This window comes from Spermophilus citellus, assembly GCF_964194105.1.
Source record: "Spermophilus citellus genome assembly, chromosome: 1".
NCBI lineage: Eukaryota > Metazoa > Chordata > Mammalia > Rodentia > Sciuridae > Spermophilus > Spermophilus citellus.
This window is the reverse complement of record NC_138182.1, coordinates 124,659,349-124,684,593: the sequence shown is the minus strand read 5'-3', so window position 1 is coordinate 124,684,593 and position 25,245 is coordinate 124,659,349. Positions and strand designations below refer to the sequence as shown.

At 49.3% G+C, this 25,245-nt stretch overlaps 1 protein-coding gene across 1 annotated transcript in view; it reads left to right on the top strand.

Annotated features, from left to right (window-relative positions):
* Positions 1–25,245, top strand: part of DOCK2 (dedicator of cytokinesis 2) — a 400,926-nt gene that overhangs the window by 5,943 nt on the left and 369,738 nt on the right. Inside the window, exons 2-6 of the mRNA XM_081269393.1 lie at positions 9,518–9,601; positions 18,553–18,593; positions 19,681–19,736; positions 20,209–20,305; positions 23,292–23,440. Of these exons, the coding sequence (XP_081125519.1) occupies positions 9,518–9,601; positions 18,553–18,593; positions 19,681–19,736; positions 20,209–20,305; positions 23,292–23,440 (427 nt within the window). The remainder of the gene's footprint in view (positions 1–9,517; positions 9,602–18,552; positions 18,594–19,680; positions 19,737–20,208; positions 20,306–23,291; positions 23,441–25,245) is intronic.

The following is a 25,245-nucleotide window of genomic DNA, read 5'->3' as shown; positions in this document are numbered from 1 at the left end:
AAGCAGGGAGAGCAATTAGGCAGCTGCTGTAATAGCCTAGATCAGAGATAGCAGAGCCCACGCTGGGAAGGGGGCGGTGGAGGTGCAGGATGGGCTTCCATTCTGGGTGTGTGTGCTGTAGCGCAGCAAAGGGATGTCCCTCGTGGACAGGACATGGGTTTGGGGGGACAAGGGTGACCCCAGCGTTTTTGACGGGTACAGCTAGAACAATGGGAATTGCACATAGGTTCTCTCTAGTTTAACCCTGGATCTGAGGCGTCCCCAACATTTCCATCAATACCCTTTTGCAGGATGGTGCATTTAGAGAGACTGTGTTATGGTTTGATATTCTACCACCCTGGGAGGTGGGGACCTTAATCTCATCTGAGAAGAGGAAGCTGAGGTAGAAGCCTCCCCAGTCTGAGGGGGATGCAGCCTGTTGCAGGCACTTTAAAAAACACATCTCCCCCCTGGGATTTTATCTGGGTGGTCACTCTTCACCTCTGGCCTTGGCCTATTTTCTGATGTCATAACTAAACGCCACCCACTGGGAAGTTTACAAAGAAGAGAGGTTTATTTAGCTGGTGGTTCTGGGGGCCAGAAAGCCCAAGAGCAGGGTGCCAGCACCCGCACATGTCTGACGAAGCCTTCCTGCTGCATGGCAACATGGTGGACGCAGTCCGCAGGAGACAGAGCAGGCACTAATACCCACACAAGGCCACCTCATGGCTAATTCTGCTAATTTCTCAGAGGTCCCACTTCTAAATGTCATCAACATATGAAACTGGGGGGTAAGTTTCTAACATGAATTTTGGGGGACCTGTTCAACTATAGCCCCTGGTCTCTTTTGCCCTGTGACTGCATATCCTCTCCTCTACTGGATGACTCATTGCCGGAGGTCAGAGCTCTGCTGGGGATTAACTCCGAGTCCATCCAGCTCAAAGCAATCACAGTGTTCTGGGAGGTCAGAGAAACTAATTATCATCCTCACAGTTGGTCCCCTGGAAAGGCCAATGGAAGCTATAAGCTGTCTTCTCACAAAGGCGTGCACATGTGAGCGTGCATTATGAATTCACTGAACCCCATTCATGAAGCAGGAGGGCCTGGCCAAGTGTGCCCACTCACTCTCTTGTAAAACTGGTCCAGTAGATACGTGAGTTTGGTAGCTGTGGCACTCTGCCCAAGGTATGAATTCCTGAACTCAGGAGCTGCCAAGAATCAGAAACAGGTCTTATAACCTGTCCAGATCAGTTACGTTCAACGATTCTTCTGCTCTGTGGTGGAGAGCTAGTTTCAGGTCCAGAGCATGCACCTGCCTTTAGGAAGCCTGCGCCCTTGGGGATCTCTCCGGCAGGAGGCAGCGGAGAGCATCCCTGGCATTCACGTCTGCCTTTCCCAGACTGGAGCAGTCACCTTCTGGGTGATGTTAGGTGGCTCCTGCTACCACCCGTCGTGGCTCTCTGCATTTTGGGTGGCAGGGTCTGGATCCTCCCCAGAATGTGAGCTCCAGGACAGCAAGACCATGTACTCGTCTCTTTGTCCCACATGGGGCAGGGGCTGCATCAGCAGCAGTGCTTGATGGGACAGATGGATGAGTGGACAGATGGACACATGGGCAGGGGAGGAGCTCTTTCAGTTTTGATGGCTTCGTAAGGTTCAGGTGGACTGAGTCGCCTCATCTTGTCTTCATCTTGCCACTTTATTCTCCTCGCTGCTGAGAGGCTGGGTCCCATAAGAACACAACAGAGGCTCTCCCCAGATGCTGGACCTCTGCAGGTGACACCTCAGGGACTCCATGAAGAGTCCCCCCAACCTCTCCTTCCCCTCCCTGCTCTGTCAGCCTCCCACCTCGGGGCTGCTGAGTCCTTCCCCTCGCCCTTCCTCTGCCCTCCAGCCTCACTCCCCCCATGGGCTCCCTTTCCCCTGAGAGCCAGGCTGTGGGGCTTACAGCTTGGACTTCATTATTGAGACAGCTCCCTGCTCCCAGAGTGTTTGTTTTGTCTCTTCAACTCAATTTCATGAAAGCTGCAGGAGCGCCCAAGCCACTACTCCTCTCTCTACTCTCCCAACGCGCAGGATCCAGCAAACAGCTGGAGACGCTGCATTTGGGGTAGGGAGCTGATTGGATGGATTTTGTTCTAAAGCCCCTCTTCCAACTCAATGGGGTGCATGTGAATGCAGGAGTGTGTAAAGTGTGTGAGTGTATGTGTGTATTCTGTATCCTCCAGGAGTACTGGAAAGGAGGCAGTAGAATTCCAGCAAGAGGCTTTAGAGCAGAACTGACCAGCCTTGAACACTTGATGTTTTGGGTCAAAGGATTCTTTGATATGGGGCCGTCCTGTGTGGTGTGGGATGGTATGTTACTCTGCTTTCTGTTGCTATAACAAAATACCTGAAGCTGGATACTTATAGAGAGTGGAGAGGTATGTTTTAGCACAAAGTTTCAGGGGCTAAAAGTCTAAGATCTAAGATGGGGTGACTTCATCTGCTCAGCCTCTGTGTGGACCTCTTGGTGCCACAGAGTGGAGAGGAGACTGGAAGCCAGAGGCCAGGCAGGGGCCATCTGGCTGTGTTTATAACCCCCACTCTTCCAGGAACAAACCGCAGTGTCATGAGAACTGCATTAATCATTTCCAAGGGTGGCGCCCCCATGATCTAACCACCTCCCTGTAGGCTGTAGCTCTTTCCAGCACTCTTACTACCCCACCCTGGCACCCAGCCTGCAGCACCTCAGCCTCCAGGACGCACTCAGACAATGTGGAACCATAGCAGGGGTTGAGCAGCCCCCACAGCCTCTACCCACTGGGTGCTGGGAGCCCCGCTGGCCCCACTTCACCCCAAGTTGCTACCAAGACAAACTTTCTCCAGGACCCAAAATAACCCTTTATTGTGAGTCACTGGTTTAGAGAAGCCAGGGAATCCTAACTCTCCTCTTGTTGGCTGGGGATGTCACTTTGCCTCACTAAAGACAGCACAATGATACTCTGCCCAGAAGGTGGTTGTCACCACCCAAGAGGGCACTGAAGCTGCTAGCAGCATGCAGGGACCAAGTGCATCTCTACTAGGGACAGGAGGCGCAGCGCGGAGGCTGTGCTCCCACGGCTGCCTGTGGAGGGATCTGGCCAGCTCCCTCTTCTCTGCCACCCTGGCTCCCTCTGCATCCCACACCGCCTCAGTTTCCTTTTCTGTAAAATAGAGATGGCAACAGCTGTACCCACCCTAAGAATTGTGCTGAGGGTTAACTAGGTTGTCTAAAGCCCTCGGGAAGTGTCCCGGTGCAGGCGGTATTCTCAGAACCTGGCTCTTTCCAGGCTCTGGTCCCCTACCCCTCCTCCCACTCCCCCTCCTCCGTCTCCATCCTGGGCTGTGGCTCTGCTGCCTCCTGGTTGGCCAGCTTGTGCCTGGTTTTGAGCTGGGGTTGTTGCTGGGTCTCCACAGTGGCCCTCCCTGGTGACATCGGGATACAGACGCCCCGCATTTCACACTGCCTGCGCTTTTCGATGTGCGCAGTGCCCTTGGGCCCACCTGCACCTGCGCTGGTTCTGTCTTCCCCTGGAGTGGAGGCTCTCCAGAGCCCACTTGGTCTGAAGTGAGCTCCAGGCAATTACATTCTCTCTCTGTGTTATTGTGTTTGTTCCCCTTTCACAGCCACTTGTCGAAACTCTATTAACACCTGGTGTTGGTTGAAGCTCTCTTTTTCAAACATGTCAGTAAATGGCAGGGCCCCCAGGAGGACCCAGTGCTTCCCCATGGGTCACAGCTGGCCAGCTGCAATACAAATTAGCAGCCGGCTTGGTCAGCATCTCTTGAAGCAATCCAAGAAATTCAAGGCTTATAGCCAGAAGAAGGGGCATACCTGTCCTTCAAATCCAATCACATCCCTCAGTCCAATGAGTGTTTATGATCTTGCTTCTTCAGTGGGTTGGGCACTGTTCTTGGCACCAGGAGCTCAGTACTGATGATGGACTCGGTCTGCACTCTCTCTGAGGCTGAGGGAGACACAGGATATCAGCAAGTCACACACACATATAGGAAAGTGTGGTGTCACCCAGCACAGTGGCTCATGCCTGTAATCCCAGCTACTTGGGAGGCTGCGGCAGGATGACGGCAAGTTCAAGGCCAGCCTCAGCCACTTTGTGAGACCTTGTCTCAAAATAAAAGAGGAGCGACTGGGATGTATCTCAGTAGTGAAGGGTCCCTGGGTTCAGTCCCCAGTACTGTGACAAACAAAAGAAAAAGGGTGACATCAGCAGTGGGCTGGTCAGGGAAACAAGAACATTGGATTCTGCTCTGAGTTTGAATCTACTCTCCACCAGGGCTGTGTGGCCAAGGGCAAGTTCCAGACCCTCTCTGTGAGATTCTTGTAGGTTACATGGAAGGTAACACCTTGGAGCATTGGCATGAAGATGAATGAGTAGATACATGTAAGATGATAAGGCTTTGGCCTGTCTTACCTGTCACTCTAACCCCAGTGCCCACAACAGTACCTAGCACACAGCACATGTTCCCATCGGTATCTCAAAAATCATGGCAGGGCTGGGGCTGGGGCTCAGCAGTAGAGTGCTCACCTGGCATGTATGAGGCCCTGGGTTCGATCCTCAGCACCACGTACAAATAAATAAAATAAAGGTATTGTTTCCACCTACAACTAATATATATATATATATATATATATATATATATATATATATATATTTTAAAAATAAAACATAAAAAATCATGGCATATGTGCTTGGTATAGGATAGATATTTAATAAACATTTACCATTTTCTTGGAAAGCAGTGTTGTGTTCAGAGGTTAGAATTTAGATTTCCCTACTGTCTGTCTGCCTACCTATCCACCTACCTGAGTGCATCAATCTATCTTGTAGAAAAGTTGTTTATCCTCCTCCCTGCACCTCAGTTTCCTCACTTACAAGCAAAGGGAGACTTTGTATTTATTTCCTAACATGGCACAAAATGTTTTCTTGCCTTTTCCATCCCTCACTCCAAAGTCAAGAGTGGCGAGGTCCTGGGTAGGGACAAAATGACCTGCTCTCACCCTGGTCAGAAAGAAGGACGGATCAGAGATCAGCAATCACACTTCAGCACAGAGTGGCACCCCGACTCCACTTCCTGTTAGTCATTTGGAGGAGTTAGCAGAACCGGGTATTCATGAGCCAAGCCACTTCCTTTGTTAGCAGTGTCTGCTCTCCTCCAAATGAAACCTTGAGAGCCGAGGCCCTTCTGCAAAGGCAGATACAATTTACAAGTTAAATGGCAGGCAACAGCTTTCATTTTCACAATCAGTGAGTCCTTGGGATGGATACAGATCTCACCATTTCCAGATCTGTCCAAGACATCTTAAGCAGATCAGTTGGAAACTTTGCACCTGATATTAGTGGGCAGAGGGTGAGGGACCCCTGAGGAACACTGAGGGATGGTGGGGGGAACAAATCCCAGTGTGCCCCGCCCTCCCTTTGGGGCACTCTGGGGAAAGCCCAAGGGGTGTGTGGTTTTCTGCTGCTGTGGGCCCTGCCAGCTCTTGGCCGAGTCCCCAGGCAGACCCTTAGGGCTGGAGGAACAGGGAGGACACTGGCAGGCTGGAGTGGGTCCAGGAGACCGCAGCCTGTGGGACAAGAATGTCTGCAATCAGGTTGATGGTGGAGGCCATATTTAAGCAGGAGAAAGGAGGCCTCAGAGGCCGAGAGCTCTCAAGATTTGCTCTTGGACAAAGGATTGATGTTATTTGATGTTGACTGACAGTGCCGTTGGCTGCAAGCTGCAGGGAAGTGGCTTTACAGGTGACATAAGCGTGGAAGGAATTGGTGTTGTTCCGAGTGGACGCTCCAGGAGGGATTATGATGCCACTCAGAGGGACAGTGACTGCCATTTATTGAGCACTTACTGGGGCCAGACATGGGGTCAAGGTTTTTATGTGCATTAATCCCAGGTGAGCCTGGCAGGATCCCTGTGTTGACAGAGAAGAAAATCAACCTAATCAAGAACAAAGATAATTACGTTTATTGGGAGGCTGATTAGGACTGCAATCTAGGGAAACACAGATTCCAGCATTCTCAAATGTGCTCCCAGGTTTTCCAAAACAGGGCCTGTATTCATAGCTTTGGTCCATGAGGGGGGCATGGGACATCATTGGAGTGTCGGGCATCGTGATGGGTACTAGCAAGGGTCAAGCCATTTTGTGAGAAAAGGCATCACTGTCTCCTCAATGTCTAGATCATTCACCGGGAGCAGGGAGGTTTCACAAGCAGCTAACAAAAGCTAGTGGACTGCAGTGTGGCCCAGGGCAGAGGTCAGCAGTGCTCTGGGTGCAGGTGCAGAAGTCCGGCCTTCAGTGGCTCAGCATGGGGGTGTCTGAGGCCAGAGGAGCAGGGCCTCCCAGCCCTACTCTAGGGGCCCTGAACCAATGCTGCTCTGTTTTTCTCCTCCTCTGGGCACCTGGGAGGCAGGGCCTCTCCTCCACTGCACAGCTGGAGAAGTGGAGGCCCAGAGAGGGGAAGTTGCTATTCCAGGCAGGCTGTCCCTGACCCCACTGGGTTTTCACATGGACTACAGAAGACACTGTCCTCTCTCCTCCTGTGAATGCAGTATGGACAGGGCACAGGCGTTGACAAGCAGATAGAAATGGGGTGCCAGCCTCCATGGCTGTCCTGGGGGAGGGGGTGGCCTGGTGCAGGACACAGCCTGAACAGCTGCACTCTGTGATCCCTCAGTGGACAGTACTGGCCTCATGAGCCACATCCGTCTAACTCCAGGGACACTGGCTCGTAGCCTGCAGGCCTGAGGTTCTCTCAGGATAGAGACTACCCATCAATGACGTAAGTGCTCACGGAGGAGGGGGTGTGTGTGGGGCATGCCCCGGGGATGAACTCCCTATGCTCACTGCCATCGAGATACCCTAATAACCCTGTGAGATAGGTTCTGTCAACACCTCCCTAGTAAGAAAGTGAGAACCAGAGAGGTGCATTTACTTGCCCCAAATCACACAGCAGTACATGGCAGAACTGGGTTTCCTTCTATACCACTCTGCTCTCTTTGATGTGGTTTACACAGGCAGGTATTAGGGAGGGGGCTGGAGGAGAAGAAAGGAGAGAAGAGAGAGGGAAGGAGATGAGTGGGGAGGGAGGGATAAAAGCAGAGCTGGGCACTGGAGGTGGTGTCTGTGATCCAAAATAATCTGTATACAATCCAGGGATGTTTCCCACAGGGTGTACAGATCATACCATCCATCTGGATCTTGGTCACTTTGTCATTCAAACCACTGTTCTTGTCCTCAAAGATAAAGGGAGATACCACAGGAAGACATAACCACAGAGTAAAATATTAGTAAAGAGCACAGGCCTGTACTCCCAACTCCAGTCCTGTGTGACCTTGGGTTAGTTAACTGACTTCTCTGTGCCTGAGTTTCCCCATTTGAAATTTGGAAATAATGCTTTCTCCTTGGAAAGAGTGCTGTCAGGGTTTAATGAGCAAACGCATGTGGAGAAGAACTTCATGTCTGGTAGTATAAAGTTTTGGTAAACATTAGTTCTTCTTAGGATTATAACTCACTACCAGATAAGTGGGGCTTGACTACCTTTAGTTCCTCTTTGGGAGGAGTAACAACCTGTTTAAGGTACAGTTTTCTCAGATCATTCCCCACCTCCCAACCTTGTGGAGTAGGTCAGAGATGCATAACAGAATCTCTTTTAAAAATGGGAGTCGGGCTGCCCCAGAAAGGGAGTCCATGCCTAGGCATGTTGGGGATGTCTGTCTGCTGCTGCCTGGGTGTGGGCAGCCCCAGGGCTGAGGGCCCTGTCATGGACTGGAGCTCACACCAGGGTACTTTCCTTTCTCCTGGGAAGCTATGCAGAAGGGACCTCTGGCTCAGGCCTCTCCATCTTCACAACAGCCTAGGCAGGGGCTGAGGGAGGCCCCAGCTCAGCTGGCCCCACCCCCAGGAAGTCCTCTGTGGCCCTGCTTGGGTCCAGCAGCCCCCTAGTGTGCTCTCTAAGCACCAGGCCACGCATCTGGCCACTGCATGTGCACTTCTCAGGCCTCCCCTGGCTGCAGAGCCCTTGCCCTCTGATCCCGTCTTTCTGGCTACTGTTGATGGAGCATCCCTGTACGCCAGGCTCTTTACCAGATGCACATCTCTGTCTTTCCTATAAAGGACTTTTGCCACAGTGACCTTGGTGTCCGAGCTGGATGCTAACCCGGCTGGACTGAGGGCAGGGGCAGGCTGTCCAAGGCTGTCATCTGCTTCCGCTGTTACCAACACACCCCTCCTTCTGGCCTGCAGCTCGCTGTGCTGCTGGGGGTTAGCCTGTGACTCTCTCACTTCTGCAAGCCTCACTTCTTGCTCGGTGCTTGAAGGTCAGGCAAGTTGAGTTTCGCTTCCTCACATCTTTTCTCAGCTTGTGCCCAAGCCCTAGTGCAGCCAGAATTCCAGGTTGCCTGGGGTGTGCGGTGTCCTTCCCAGCCCTTGGTCTCCAGAGCATTCCACTCCCAAGCCTTTCCTCTTTGTCCTCTGGGAGAGGAACTGCCTCTTTGGCCTTTTGGTATTTTTGACCAATGCCCTTGGCATGGGTGCCTCTCTACCCTGGGAAAGTTCTGAGGCAGGGAACACAGGCAAGCTCTAGGTGTCAGTCAGGTCAAAACAGGTAACTGCAATCCCAGAGGCAATGTCCATTCCGCTGCCTCTGGCTTTAGAACCCATAGCAGAGACATGGGCTCCCTTCTCCAAGATGGCTGCCCCAGTGGGTGCAGGCTGGGTGCAGGCGATCGATGCTCAGGGGGCCTCAGCACTGCAATGGTAGGCTGCGTCCTCAGGCTCTGGTCCTCCTTGGAGGCTCCAAGGGTGCAGAGCCGACTCCTAGTGAACATGGGAGTGAAAGCCACATTCCTAAAGATTAATGCTCATCTCTGTAACCCCAACTTTGGGAAAGGGCCCAGAGTGTCTGGGGAAGCAAGGAGGGCTCAGGGAGGAGGCCTTCATGAAGGCTGAGGAGCAAAGGTTGGCTGGAGTTGGGGAGGAAACAGATCCAGCTTACTTAGTGAGGGTTCCGTGGCCTTGGGGGGGTGGGGTGGGGGAGACTGGCACTTGGGTTGTCACTGGAATGGAGCAATTAGGGAGCCGAAAGCAGAACATCTCAGTGGCTGGAAGTTGGATGCTTATTTTCCTGGCACTTCCTGGCCTGATGGCTCTGTCCAAATTGCTTAACCTCTGGCCATCTTCATTTTCCTCATTAGGATCCCAGGGTTGATGTGAGGTTGGGAAGCGATGCACAGCCTGGGGTGCAGCAAGAGGGCACTCCAGAGCAGACAGAATCAGCCCCTCCGGAGCTCTGGGGAGGTCAGGTTCAGGGAGTAAGCAGGGCCCTTGGAGCCAGGAGGTCCTGGATTCCCCGCTGGGGCAGGGAATAGGTGTCTGCATTGGTTTTTCCATCCTACCTGGGCTTCCTGGGTGTGGGACAGCCTCAAGCAGGGAGAGCAGGAGGGAGCAGAGTCCAGGTACCACAGGCCTCACCTGACTGTCTCTCCCTCTTCCCTTTCCTAGCCATATACAACTTCCAAGGCAATGGAGCCCCCCAGCTCCCGCTGCAGATCGGCGATGTGGTGCGAATCCAAGAGACCTGTGGAGGTGAGTCCTGTCCCCGCAGACACAGGCCCTAGACAGTGGAGCCCACCCGGTGCACACCAGGCACCTTCACTGCGCTCCAGAGCTTCTCCTGTGATCTCTGTGTGTTAGCTCAGCGGCCTCCTCACGAGGAGCCACCAACTGCAAGTGGCTAAACCTGTACCTGTACAGGACACATACAGATGTTTCTTGCTGTTCCATACGCCGTGCAGCATCATCCACAGCGTCTGCCTGGTATTCATCATTGTAAGTCACCTAAAGGTGACTTGGAGTAGGCAGGAGAATGTGCCTGGGTTATACGCAAATACTATGCAATTTTATAAGAAACTTGAGCAGCCGTGGGGTTTGGTACCTGCAGGAAGCCCTTAGGTCCGCCCTCCAGGACACTGAGGGATAACTGTAATTAGAGTTTCCTGAACAAAAAATGCTTTATTATTTTAGGAATTTTTGTTCCATAACCAAGTTGTAACTGGGCGGCTTAATGTTTTTTACACTTACCATTTGCCACAGCCATGGGACCGCTTGGCCTGTGGCTCCTTCTGGATGCACTTCTTGATTAGTCATAATGCTATTGGGAAGGAAAATCAGCATTATTAGGACTTGGGAGGGAGCCATAAATATTTTCCTGGTTCCAGGAGGTCTGCTGTGCATAGCCATGTGATTTGTGTACTGCGCAAATGTGCCCAGCCAGGGAGCAGGGATCGCGTCCTTGTCATGCCCCGTGCTAGGCAACTGGCACCTCTTTCTTCCCACAAGGGCGCCTCCCCCTAGTGAAACCAAGTGTCTCTTTGGTTCCAGCCATGGTGATAGTGGCAGGAGGAGTGCTTCTTACAATTTGCACAAAGCTAATGGCTTTGGATTCATGAGTCTGGCAGTTGAAACTCAGTCCGTCACCGGTATCACTGATCAGCTTGTACTGTGAGCTTGTCCTAGATATAAGAACCAAATGAGCTTGCTAACCTGTCACCTGTGGTCAGCTGTCCCACCCCCACCAGTCCAGCTGAACAGCTGTGATTGTCCCTTGCCACACCTGCCCATGGCACCCACTGCACAGAGGGTGCAGAGCATGTGCTCCCTGTGCCTGGGCAGAACAGAGGAGGAGGAGGTGAGAGTGGCCTGAGCCTCAGGGAGGTGGAAGTGTCCCTTCCCACAGTGGATCCATCAGATAAAGCCCCGGAAGGGGAGAGGGGTGGCAGGAGGCAGTGTACTGCAGGGTAGGCCTCTCTTTGGGAAAGGAAGTTCCTACAGGAACACGTGTCTTCAGTCCATTCCACAAACCAGATGCTTCTCAGTTGCTTGCAGCCCTGGAGGTGGTACTACCTGACCTGTGGGTGGATGTGAGGATGCAGGCACAGAGCCCCCAGCCCTCTGCAGATGGTAAAGAGGCACACACACACACACACACACACACACACAGTGCACAAATGCACACACTGCTTGAATCGCAGAGGGTGTTCAGGGTTGACTAACTCCATCCTTCCCCATGATGTGGCACGCCATCTAGACGGGCCAGTGTGTAACCTTACAACACGGTCCAGGTGACCTGGAAGCTGAGTGATTGCCTGGAACAAGTGAGGCCAGCGCGCCTTGCTGATGTACTAAGTTTGCTCAGCTGGGTGAACCTAGGTGTCACGCAAAGGCAAAGAATGAAGATAGAACCAGGCACAAGCACTCTGCTCGGTGTCTCTTGTATGCTCTGTGGACTAATGCTGAGGGACAGGCAGGAGACCTCCATCTGCAGGTGAGGAGATGGGGAGAGGGAAGTGGCTCCCCAGGTCACCTGGGAGCCAGTGGCTGTTTTCTGGTGCCTGGGCCAACACTCGGCCCATTAAGGCGAGATGGCAGTAAATCACCGAGTTGATCTTAAAGCAGGAGACAAAACTTTTAGTCACCAGTTGGTGGTTCAGATCTACCAGCTGGTGGGCCAAGGGGTGGGCTGCAAGTCTACACACTCAGGCCCCCTCCCGGGGTGTGAGTACACGTTTTATTGGCTAAAACCATATTAAAGCATAAGTGGCTGTTGCTATGATTCAAAATCATAAACAAACGTCATGAGATCTAAAATAATAAGCAGAAAAGAGAGTGGGCCAAAATGTCCCTAGTTGTGTACAAGTTAAAGAATGGTTACTAACCTCTAGACAATGAATCTCTGACAGGGTACACTGTCCAAGAAAAACAGGAACCAAAGAGAGAACACTTTTACATTGTATGAGAATTGCCATTACGTGTTGCCAAAAAGGCTCTGGGTACAGAGGTGGGGCTTTCCCTGGGAGAAGCATGTCCCGACTATGGATGTGGGAACCCCATGTTAGTGTTCATTAGGCAGTAGGAATGAACCTCCTTGTAGGAGGTACAAATATGAGAAAAAAATACTTATTTTTTTTCCTCAATCACATTTTTTCAGTCCTATTTGATTGACAGCTTTCCCCATAACTAATGACATCCAAAGACTTAAATCTCACATCCAGTGAGATGCTCACTTCCTTCCTCCGTTTCCTCAGTTTAAACAAGGCGGCCTGGAGAGGATTTGGCGGGGAGAGGACATGGAGGACACGGGAGAAGGTGCCCTCTTCTCATTTGTCTTCCCTACTCAGTCAAGCCCAATGGTGGTCATCAGCTCCTGTACAAATAGCAATGCATCTGGGGAATGAGATGCCAGGTGCTTCTGATGTTTTGGTGTGAAGCTGCTAGGTTGTATGCATGCTATGCCCCACCATGGTTTTTGGGTGGAAAAGCTGTACCATGCCTCCTAAAACACCTCCCACCTCCAAAGACCCCTCTTGTCACCTATCTTGTCTTCAGACCACACAGGCCATGGTGGGAGATATCCTCTGGGGTAGAACAGCTTGCTTAGGTTCTTCTGTGTAAGTCCTTCAGGAGGGATGTATGTGCCATGTTCAATTAGTCGCTACCCAATTCCTCTCTTTGAAATAACCAGAAAAGTCACTTCCTACCTATTGATACCTACACGTATCAGGGCCATGGGGGTCCATCTTAGGGATGAAGGAAATGGGATTTCTAGACAATGACTCCCAAGGAACTTTTAGGTTTCAAAAAGGAATAATATAAAACCAGGGGAGAGGGGAGGGAGGATGTGGATTGAGGACCTTCCACTTTTTCAAGCGATGGATGCAGACTGGTGGTTGCTACTCTGTTCTGAAACTGGGACCTCACTGCCTACCATTGTGAGACTTCTCACCTGGAAGTGTTTGGAGCTCCTTCATGTTGGCCCATGCACACGGCCGCATTGCTGCTCAGGCTGCAGACCACCATGAGATTTCATTCACTGTCTGCAGGGTGGGTGCACAGGGCTGTGGAACAACTTAGACACTAGCAATTACATGGAGGGCGATCTTGACCTGCCCCCAAGTTCTTTGCTCTGGGGACAAGTGGGGGACATGATGGCATCTTGAGAAGGGGTATTTTTAAAGCACCACTTTGTAGGAGCTGTCTCTCTTTGGCTGTGCGGTAGAGGCAGGTTGATGTGGAAAGGTCTCTGTCTTCTGGAGTGACAGTACTCCGGGAGTACCCGGAGAGGTTTCCTCCTTTTGAATGAAGATGAGGCTAAATGTCAGCAAACTTGCACCACATCTTCTTTGCTTTGTTGCTATAGAAATAGGTTGAAATGGCTTCAAGAAAAGAGCAGTATTCCAAGTCTATAGGTACTGGAAACAAAACAGAAAATATGCCCAATATATTCTGGATTATAATTATTCTTTTAATTTATTTTTTAAAGAAGAGAAGATGGTATCTACTGTTTTGGACCCTTATCTCATGTCAGGCACTAGGAAAACTCTATATTTTCCCCTTAATTTAAGCCTGATAAGACAGGTACCGTTGTTATTTCCATTTTACAGAGGAGAGGAACGAGACCCAGAGAAACACATTTGCTTGTCAAGCAGACTGTATATCACAGATCTCCGTGCAGATCCAGGCTTTGATTCCAGAGCTTACTCTGTTTTTTTTTTCCAAATAAATTTTATTGTGGATATTTAAGGTATTCAATATGCTGCTATGTGATAAATGTAAATAGCAGGTCACTCCAGTGAGACAAATTAACATGACTACCATAGCAATTACCCTTTTTTTTTTTTTTTTTTTTTGGTTATTGCTGATTTGGGGACATGAGAAGCTAAAATATAATCATTTAGAAGGAATCCAAAAACAGTGCAATGTTATTACCTGTTGTCCTCGAGTTGTACATTAGATTCTAGACTCATTTGTCCTAGTTGTCTGCTACCGTGCAAGCTCTAACCTTCATTGCCTGGTTTCCTCTCCACCCCTCAATCCTGCTGCCCCTAGTAACTAATGTTTTATTCTCTATCTGTGTATCTGACTCTCTTTAAAATCTCTCCCATCAGTGAGATCATGTAATATATCTTTTGATTTTTTGTGGTGCCTGTCTGGTTTTACTTAGAATAATGTCATCCAGGCTCATCTATGTGGAGGCAAATGGCAAGATCTCCTTCAAGGCTCCATGACATACATATGCCTCGGTGTCTTGCCCATCCACCCCCTGGTGGACACTCAGTCTGACTCATAACTTAGCTATTGCAAATAGCACTCAGTGAACTCAGGAAGGCAGCCATCTTTATGGGTGGTGTTTTTATCTCCTTTATGAATCTGCCCAGAGGAGACACTGCTTGGTCATATGGTCCTTCCAGTTTTGATTCCTTTAGGAACCACCATACTGTTTTCCATAAGGGCAGCACCAGCCTCCATCTCCACAAACTGTGCACTGGGATTCCCTTCCCCACATCCTCCCAACACCCATTATCCCTTGACCTTTGACAATAGCATCCTAATAGCCAGGCATTGTGGTTTTGATTGGCATTTCTGTGATGATGAATGATGATGAGCAACTTTTCATACACCATTGGTTGTTATTAGGTATTCTCTGGAGAAATGCCTGTTCATATGCTTGGCTTATTTTTTAATCAGGTTATTTCTTTTTCTACTATTGAGTCAGGTGAGTCCTTTATACATTTTGGATATTAACCTCTTATCAGATATATGGTTGCCAATATTTTTTCCCACTCCACGGGTTACATTTTAATGGTTTTTTTTATTGCTTTGCCAAATATTGTCAGTCACAGCTCACATTCCTAACTACTGATAGGAACTAACTAACTTTTATCTGATCTTGATATTATACATTTCAACAGAGAAGAATCATGATACTTTCAGGGACCCATGACTCAGATAAATATTAATATTTTGCCATTCCTGCTTTAGACATTTGTTAAAGTAAAAATCTCACATGCAATTAAAATCTCCTTTGATCTCTCACCTATTCCATCTTTTTTTTGTACTGGGGGTGGAACCCAGGGATGCTCTACCACTAAACCACATACCACCCAACCTTTATACTTATTTTATATTTATAGACAGGGTTTCACCTAGTTGCTGAGGCTGGCCTCAAACTTGCAACCTCCTTTTTCAGCCTCCCCAGTTGCTGGGATAATAGGTGTATGCCACCTTGCTGGGCTCTGTCTAGGTTTTTGGGTATTTACCAGATGTGTAGACTTTCACATCCCTGTTTTAAAATATAGTTTTTGCAACACTCCTGTGAGGGGAGGCATTCTCTTTCTCATTTTATTGACCAGAACTCTAAGGCTTAAGTGACAGACCAAAGATCACACTCTCTGGATTGGCAGAGGGAGGACTGGATTTTGAGGCCATGGATTCTTCTTTGATCTTCTGAGATATTTTGACTCTTCTCCCTCCCTTGACTGCTAGATTACTTGAGAGTTTAGGTATTTTTCGTATTAGAATTTGGAATGCAGATAGGGAGGATGGTTTGAATAGCTGGTGCTTTATTCATGTCCAAAAGCACTGTAAAAATTTTCCCTTTCCTTGTGTTCCTCCCACCCTCATGAACTACGTTCTCAAACCCCACCTCCTCATACGGTCAAGTTGGAGGTTAGGACTTCATCTGAATTGGGGAGTGATACAGACATTCAGACCACAGCAATGCACTTTGTAAGTCCTTATGATAAAAAACAGAAGTGGCAGTCTCATGGACAGGGTTAGTAAAAATATCTCTCATTATTATTGAACTGGAAAGAGTGTTGAGTTCTGGCAAGTCACAGGATCTGATCAATGCTGTCTGACACTTACACTTGAGCAGGGTGTCCTCTCTTCTTTTTTTCCCCTGTGTGCCACTGTAATCTGCCCCGTCAGGTCTTGGAGCACAGTGAGAAGCAGCTGAATGGTGACCAGGTCAGGGACTGATGCCGAGGTCAGAGGCCAGTGACCCAGCAGGAGTAGGAATGTCAGGAAAAGTCAGAAAACTGTCCTCCTGCAGCAGATGCCTCAGGCCTGGGTTGCCTCCCTCCCTGTCTTGCTTAATCCCAGTGCAGCATGTGGAATTGGTGGTCAGTGCTTCCCTTTCAAGATCAGTGGGGATCTGTTTCTGGAAGCACCAGGATAATGCCAGCATTATGTAATCGCAGGCACACAGTTGGTGCTGGTTGAACATGAGTCTGGGAACCAGAGTGTGGATGCTGGGGGAAGAGCCAGCAGATTCCCGTGGCCAGGAGTGGGCCGAAGCTGTTGAGAACCTGGAACTCCTCATGGTGTGCACATGTAACTGAGTTCCCTGGGTCACAGCAGGCAAAGTCCTTGGATCCAGGAAGTCTAGGGACCCTGTACGGAGCCCCTTTCACAGAGACAAGATGTGGGCACCAGCATTGGGTATGGACTGCCAGTTCCCTGATATAGTCCTGATTTCTGGTGGCTTTGGTGGACTTGGTCATCAAGTCAGTTCAGATACGTGCAACTAAGGTAACCTCAACTAGATTTGTGCTCTTCCTCCATCAAAATGCCTGAACAGTTTCAAGGGCTGGCTTTGAATTCACAGACACTTGGACTTGAGCGCTGGCTGCGTGATCTTAGCCTGCTACATCAACTGACTTGGACTTCAACATCATTTATAGAGCAGGAATGATGTTACTTAGCTCACAGAGCTGTCCTGTGGATTAAGTGACATAATGCAGGCACAACACTTAGCATACAGCTTTGCCGGCTTCAAGCCATCAGGGAAGGGTGGCTAGTAATGCTGTTTCAAAGACGCAGCTATATCTAGCTGGTGGCAGGTGGTGGAATTGCCACCAAAGGAGGTGGCTGTGCAGTGAATGCAGGAGAATGTTACTTCTGCAGTCAGAGCCTTGTGTTTAAATTTCAAGCCATGTGACCCTCAGCAAGTTGCTTAATCTCTGTGCCTTTCTATCTTCATTTGCAAAATTGAAATGATCATACAACTTTTATAGAATTGTTGTGAGGATGAATTTATAACTTGAAAAAACAAAACGAAAACCTTTACCAGAATTCCTAGCACACAGCAAGCACTTAGGATAACTGCAGTTGCTAATTAATTGTTTTCAATAGTAATTGACAAATAGAGTCAACTGAAAATAAAATGTGGTGCTTCATGAAGAGTTTCCCTCATTGAAAGTACCCAGTTGGAAAGTGGAGTCTTTGGAGGCTTCGGATGTTAAAGATGATGGGAACATTGTACCCACCTAACTCCCTTCCCACTGAAACAAAAACTATGATGTCATGGTGGCTTATGTTCAAATCCTGACACTCTCAGTCACTAGCTGTGTGATCCTGTGCAAGTCATTTAAATTCTCTGGGCCTCAGGTAGGCCACTTACTTGTAAAATGGAACCAAAGTATATGGTTGTTATGAAGAATTAGAAGGCTTCCATATGAAGTGTCTGGGATGTCAGTTTATTCCAAACCTTATGCTCTTCCCCTCCCTCCCTAACTTCCTGATGTCCCTCTCCCGGTCCTTTTCTTTTTCCCTTTTCCCTCCCACTTTCTGTCACTCAAAGGAGAAGCCACAATGAGCCCCTTTTGCTTTAGCACTTCCTTTATGTCCCTGCCTTCGAGCTGGCTCGTGACTGTGAGGGGTGACCTTGCATTGTAAGGTGTTTGGGGGCTTCCACGTGTGTCTGTTGAGAACACTTTCTGGTGACCATCTGTGAGCCCAGCAGGGACGGTGTGCTGATGTGTCACTCACCTGGTGCTTTTGACTTACTAAGATGCCAAACACCACTGCCCGGCTGTGCCCCAATCACTTGCGAGCCCTGCAGACTCGCTGTGGCCATCAGTGCTGCCTCTTTGGTGAGAGGACTTTGTGCATGAGGATTCCTGCTGATTGAACCGTTGATATTCCCATGAAGGGAAGAATCCTTTAAAATTCTTGTCTCTTTACCTGTCCCTGATCTTAGCTGTTTTTTAATGACTGAGTTGAACAAATTCGAATTTTAGACACCATTTGCTGATGTTAGAACTGTCGATATTATTGTGGGATGTTTGCCAAAATCCTTGAGACTTCCTGTGCCCCTGCAGCAGGAGTTGAAATCACGCACCTGGCCCCCAGGCCAGCAAGTAACATGTGAGGGAGGAGCAGAGGCTGGTGAGTGGGCAGCTCCTGTTCTCTCTGACGAGCGCTGCTGCCCCTAGCCCCTGACCATGGTGGCCAGAGGAATGAGGACGCTGACCAGCATCACTGAGGCTCCTAGTTCGGCAACAGGAAGGGATTTACATCTTAAATGAGAGTTCATACCCCATTTGAATCAAATGTATGATACGTCAAGATCATTGCATTGTCTTGAGCAGCTAATAAAAAAAAAAAAAAACATAAAAAAAAATTCCTCTGTCCTTTCCCGCTGTATCTTTTTTTTTTTTTATTGGTTGTTCAAAACATTACAAAGCTCTTGACATATCATATTTCGTGCATTTGATTCAAGTGGGTTAGATGTCGCTTTGAGTTGTTGGCAACCAATCAGACTGATTTCAAAGACAAGGGCTTCCAGACTTTGTAACAAAGGCCTCAGGCAGTTTGCAGTGATAAACAGAGAGAACCAAAGCAAAGCAAAGCAAAAATGCCGGCAACAAACCTGTAAGAGTAAATGAGAGAACTGTTTCTTTGTTTTCTCTTTGCAGACTGGTATAGGGGATACCTCATAAAGCATAAAATGTTACAGGTAAGGTCACTTTCTTTCCCTTTGGGACAGTACTGCAAGTCTTCAGCCATCACCCCACCTAGGCAGCTCTCGCCCAGCCTGGCTCCTCAGCAAGCTGAGCCTGTCCCTCCTCGATGCTGCCCCGTGCTCTCTGACCTCCCTCTGGCCCCTATACCTTGGCCCAGGCTCTGCTGGTCGCCTCTCCTGGTCTCTGGTGCCGCCCCTCCCTGCAGCCTTCTCTGATGCTACTTGCATTTGAATTGCATCCTCCCTCCCCATTAGTCCCTGTGGGATGGTGCCATTTCTATTTGACATCTGTTTTCTACTGCCTTAGAGTTTGGGACATTCCTTTGTCCTCCTCTGCATGATGTAGAAAGGGCAGGCTGGGTCTCCCTTTGAGGCTTCTCTCACTCCTGCCTCACCTGACTTCATCCTCTCATCTCCTCGAGAGCAGGTACCTGCCTTGCCCATTACATCTTCTCTCCTGGAGTCTAGCAACAGTGACCAGGTGACCCAGTGTGCATTTTGCTTGGTTTTACTGAGGACTTTCTGAGCAATTGATAAGTTTCTCTTGTTAGCTGAGCTTATGCAGCAAGAGCACAATAGAGGCCCCTTTCTTCTTCCCGACATGCTGAGCTGGGAGGCCCCATCCTACTCTACTCTCCCAAAGAACAACAAAGCAAAACCAGGGAAGAGGTCTCAGATCCAGCCAGCCCACAGGACTGTTAGCTCAGGGCCAGCTGTTCCTGACTGCGAAGGACAGAGCGCTCCTGAAATTGGGCAGGTCGGGAAGAAGCAGAGGGTCTCTTCTCACTGAAGGCAGTGGCTCCGATAGCTTTTTTGCCAAGACTGCCATCTTCTCTCCTGAGAGTGTGAGCATCCAGGATGGGGTTGGAGCACCCTTTGGGACCGAGGGGTTTTGTGGAATCTAAAACAACTAGACCTAAACATATGGATCTAGAATCCACCCCTGCTCGGACGCTGAGAAGATTCCTTTAAGGTTTCATGGTTTTAAAAGTCAGTCACTGGCTTTTGACAAAAGCCATGAAGACCTTGGTGAGTCTCGGGGGATATGTCCTTTAATTTCATTTGATTTTGTCTCCAACAGGGCATCTTTCCCAAGTCTTTCATCCACATCAAGGAAGTGACTGTCGAGAAAAGAAGGTACCTGCTGCTCTTCGCCATGCTTGACCCTCCCTGGCTCGTGGCTGCCGCTGTCCTGTTGTCTTTGCGACTGATTTGGCAGATGTGCAGGATGCACAGCTCGGCTCTTTCGGTGCCTCTGTCTGTCTGTGCCTCTTTCCCTGGCTTCGTGGGAGAGCTAATCTAAACTGCTTGGGTTCAGATCTGACTCTAGGGGGGATTAGTCAGTCTGGAGGAGCCAACTTTTCCTTGGCAGTTGCTTTAGAATCTTATTGAAATGGACTAATCTTGCATATTGAGCACGAGGAGCCCACCCTGCTGAAGGGGGACAATGGAAGGAAGTCCCTTCTTGTATTTGCATAATGTAATGGGCATGGCTGTTGCCTGTGATGTCAAGAAGGCTCTCAGCAGCTGTAGCTTAATGTACATCTACCCACATCTTATTAAAACCTGGATCCCAATTTCATGCCACTCTCTTTCTCACCCTAAATAGAAATACTGAGAACATCATTCCTGCAGAAATTCCTCTGGCACAAGAAGTGACAACGACACTTTGGGAATGGGGGAGCATCTGGAGACAGCTCTATGTGGTAAGACTCAACCCTGCTGCCCGGGACAGGAGCTTCTTGTGACTTTCATTTTATTTTAGGTTTAGCATTTAGCTTTGAGTGGGCCGGCCAAGGTGGCTTTGTGATGTAGCAGAGCACACACTACCATGTATGAGGACATCACGGCCCAAAAGGGTTAAGCAGCTTTCTCAAAGCTACACAGCTAAGCTAGTGACAGATTCTTAATAAGTGGGTCCTGGTGTGATCCTTATGGTTTTTGTTTTGTGGTGCTGGGGATGGAACCCAGGGCCTTGGGTGTGTTGGCCAGGGCTCTACCAAGGAGATACACATCCAGTCCCTCGCATTTTAAACTAGTGCAAAAGTTGTTGAATTCAGGTTTGCATATAAATCATCTTGATATCTATAAAAAGATAAAGCTTCTTCTGATGGGGCTTAGCGATCCACATGTTTATCAACTCAGGGCATCAGATTTGGTATTCTCCTAACAGTGCCTTGGGAACCAGTGCTCTCATATATTAATTAACTGATGGCTATTGTCCCAAGATCTATGAAGAAGCTTTGACCCTGAAAAAACAAAGAGCACATCATGCTTGTGTTTTCCCTGTTTTGAAGCAAATCTAATTTAAAATCTTTCTTTGATGCTCCACAGCTCCTAAATGAGAGCAATTAGCTATGCAGGCTCTTAAGCTGAATGAAAACAGTCAGTGGAGGCTGCTGCATGTTCCTTGTGGCACTGGGCACACCTTGCTGGTGTGTGTGGCCATTTGTAGGCCACCTGTAATGGTCTTACATGCTGATACCCACATGGACATTTCAGAATGCTATGATTGGCCCACTAATACTATAAGCTTCCTAAATGTCGTCAGGAAAATTTAGTGAGCGTAGTCCATTTTTTCATTACCATCACGAAATACCTGAGGGAAGATACTTTATAAAGAAAGTAGGTCTAATGTGGCTCTTAGTGCATGCCCTTGGTGGTCACCTTCTTGCTTCCAGAGTCCCAGCTGGGCACAGAGTATCTACATGGCAAGAAATAGGGCATGGGCATGTAGAGGTTTCTGTCTGGGCTTTCTCTCTCTTCTTTTAAAGCCACCCGGATTCAATCATGGGGACTCTATCTTAATGGCCTTCTCTTATCCTAATCACTTTCCAAAGGCTCCACCTCTAAACCCCACAGTCAGGTGAAGTTTCCACCTCTCAGCATCTTACAATGAGGATTAAATTTTAATACTTGAAACCTTTGAGGGACACTGATCATATTCTAGCCATAGCAGGGGATGAAGGGTCTGCTTGCAGCTAAAATGATTTCCTGTTCGTCTCCACTTCCTTTTTCAAAACATCCATACACCTATACCATGGAGGCTTGGCATTTTCCACTAAGAAATATTTGACCAGCTGGTCCATCATGCCTTTCACTCCAGGGAAGAAATCCTTTAACCTCTATTGTTTCAGTATCACCTCCATGGTTTGTGCCATCCCTACACGCCACCTGTGTCATATTTACTTCACACCCAGATTGGATCCCTTTTTTGGTAGATAGTTTAGATGACTTATTTAGATAATTAGATAATTTACATAAAGAACTCAGTAGTGTGCTGCACCATCTCAATCCCAGCTGGGCCCTGCCATGCCATTCAGTGGGTGCTTCCCACCTAGAATTGGCAGAAACTCCATGGGTTTAAAGGCCCATGAGTTTCCTTCACTTCAGATGCCGGCCCCAAGGCTGTCACATTTCTGTCAGACTTGGCTACAATTCAGGGACTCCTGATGCTTGTCCCTGCCTGGGTGCCCTCCCTGCCCCATCTAGGCCCCACAATCCTTAGAACATCTCCCAGATCTCAGGAAACTGCTCTGCCCACGATGGCTGTTTCATTATAAGAGAGATAATTCAGGAAGAGCCAAATGGAAGAGAAATGTAGGGCAAGGAACATGGGTCACATAGCTTCCTTGTTCTCTCTGGGTGCATCACCATCCCACCACCTGGAAGCTCCTCGAACTGGTGGGGTATGGATCAAAGTCGCACTACGTGGTCAGAATTCATCAAGTCACTGGCCACTGGTGATTAAAATCTAGCCCCCACTCCGTCCAAGTGAGGGTGACCAGGAAGAAGGAGAGTAGGGCTGAAAGTACGACTCTCAAATCCATTATGTATCCTGCAGCTATCGAGGGGGCCACCCAAAGTTGTTCCATTAGAATAAACTCAGGTAGCCTTTGACAATAAAGAGGTGTTCCTGTCACTCTGCCTCCTTTGAGGATATTTGGAGCATAGCACCAGGCACCAGGGACAAAGACCAGATGTGTGTGGATTTTATTATGCCACGTGCTCTTTCTCTAGTAGAAAGCCCAAAGGGTCTGGCATGATTGGAAAAACATCATTCAAATACATTCAGGGAAAGTGAGACAGGACTGCTAGGTGCTTACTGCAGTGCCCAAGGAAGCTCTGAGGGCCAGGCCTTCTCTCTGTGTGTTAAAAAAGAAAGTAACGAACTGTAAGGGGTATGAGACATCTTGCCATGGAACTGCATCCTCTTCCCTGCCCCTGTAAACAGAAGGATGGCGGGGAGAGTGGAGGAGAGTCACCGGGTTGGCCAGTGTCATCTGGGGCTGTATTTTGCACCACCCAAAGCAGTCATGCATCCTGCAGGTCCACACCCACACTCCGCTTCAGGGAGTACTGCCATCTCACTGCCTTAAGGACCTGAGCTCTGGGACCTCCCTATAGCAGACTCCCCTGGAATTTCTGTTGAACAAACCACTTTGCCAATGAGTCAGAAGTCACCCTTTCTTTAACTAGGAAGTGATTGGGGTTGTGACTTCTGCTGTTGAGAACCCCACAGGTCCGGGGAGCAAATATGTGCACAGCTGAGCTCGCCATCCTATCCTCAGTTGCTGGCTGGAGCTGGAGCAGGTCAGAGCCGGGCCCCGAATAGCTGCCCGACCTTGGCACTGCTCACCAAGTGCCCTCAGCATGGGTCATTAGGGATCATTTCCTTGTTTCCTGTCCTAGACCAGCAAAAAGGAGCGCTTCCTGCAAGTGCAGTCCATGATGTACGACCTGATGGAGTGGAGGTCCCAGCTTCTCTCGGGGACGCTGCCCAAGGACGAGCTGAAGGAGCTGAAACAGAAAGTCACGTCCAAGATCGACTATGGCAACAAGTAACCTCTTGGGCCCCTGAAAAGCCGCTTTCCTCCCGGCCACCCTCCTTCTTCTCTCTCCCTCCTTAGAAGCTTGGTTTCATTTTTAGACGCCTGTTTGCCACTTTCTATTTGGGAGATGGTGGCTACCAAGGGCCCTGCCTGTGTGCCTTTGTTATCACCCCCGGGGACCCAGGGACATGCAGGCAGAGCCGGCTTGCTTACGCAGGGCTTATTAGCAGGCGGAGAGATTTAGGACACTCATTTAACCTAGTTCCAAGGGATCGGGAGCAAAGTCACCGCTGGTCGCTTTCAGCTTCGTTGTCATTTTATCCCTGCATTTACAAAACGCTCCTTTAAATCCCAGTGTGAGACTTGAAGCCTCTTCTCCCATCCTAAATTATCCAAGCCACATGCCACCAACTAACTCACAGGCACAGTGACAAAAGTATTTTCCAGAAAGGGGAAGGTAAGCAGGCATTGGTTGGCCTTTGAATGAAGTTACGGAGAAAGCAAAATAGAGAAAACAAAGTAATTCTTTGAGGCAGGGTGACCACTGCTAATAATAGCTGTGACATTATTGTCATACTTGATCTGAGTTTATTTTGCAAAGGGTTTTGTATTAAGTGTTTTCCATGTGTTGTCTCATTTAATTCTTCCAATGGCTCAACGGGGCATGTGGTTTGATTATCCCAGGGTTTGGGATGAGGAAATGGAGGCTCTCAGTTAAGTGACTTGTGAAGAGTTCCACAGCTAGTAAATGGCAGAACCAGAATGCAGACATGGGCAGTCTGTCCAGAGTCTCTGGGCCTGGCCACTCTGCGACGTGGATGGCATTTGAGAACTAGGGCTCCCTGCCTTGTGTTTTCTGATTGCCCTCCAAGCTCCTGCTCATGTGTTCAGTCAAGCACATGGGGAGCACTTATGGTTGGGCTGATCTCCTGTGAGATGTTGGGGCTGCAGAAACTAAAGTCCCTACCCACTAAGAGATCACTAGCCACTTGGGAGTAAGCTGTGAGTTGACATGAACTGTGCCAAGTTTGATGGCTTCAGAAGCAAGGGAGCTCTTAATATGACTTGGAGAGGGAAGTCAAGGGAGGCTTCCTGGAGGAGACGGCCCCTAATGGGTGGTTGACTAAGAAGGAGAGTGCCTGGCACGTCAGGAGGCTGCAGGGTGGGCCAGGAGCCTGGAATACTGGGCTGAGGGGAGGTCGGGAAGCCCACCCAATGGGAATGCCAGGAGATTTCCCCAGCAGCCAGGATTTCTTGCCCTTGCTGTGTGCCCTAGGGAGAGGAGCCAAAGAAGAAAGTCAATGAGTCCAACTTAGAGCACTTCCCACACCAGGACACAGTCCCTCCATGGTCCCCTGTTGGCTTCTGGCAAGCATGTTCAGATCTGCTTATAAGGCACGTCATCCCCAAGTGACAGGAAGGATTTGCCATGCAGCAGCTGCTGCCGGCGATGTGATGGCATCTTTAGAAGAGTACAGTTGCAGCTAGGAATCAGGGTCACATCTGTGACCTTCAGATGCTATTTCCTCCATCAGGACTCCCGACAAGCAGGACCAGGGAGGAAGGACTTGGTTGCTGCTCTTAGGAAGCCCTCCCCAATTTCCTGCCCTCAGGTGCAGCTGTGCCAGGTGCACCTAACCCTTGGCACCTGGGAAGCAGTCACTTCCCTCAAACTCTGCCTCTTTGCTGCCCCAGGGGGCTCCTCTGAGACCCTGACAGTCTAGCTCACCCCATGGCCTGTGCCTGGGTCAGGGTCTGCAACAGTGGGTGTGCACAGAGCGGTACCCAAATGGGTGGTGAGGAGGAGGGGAAGG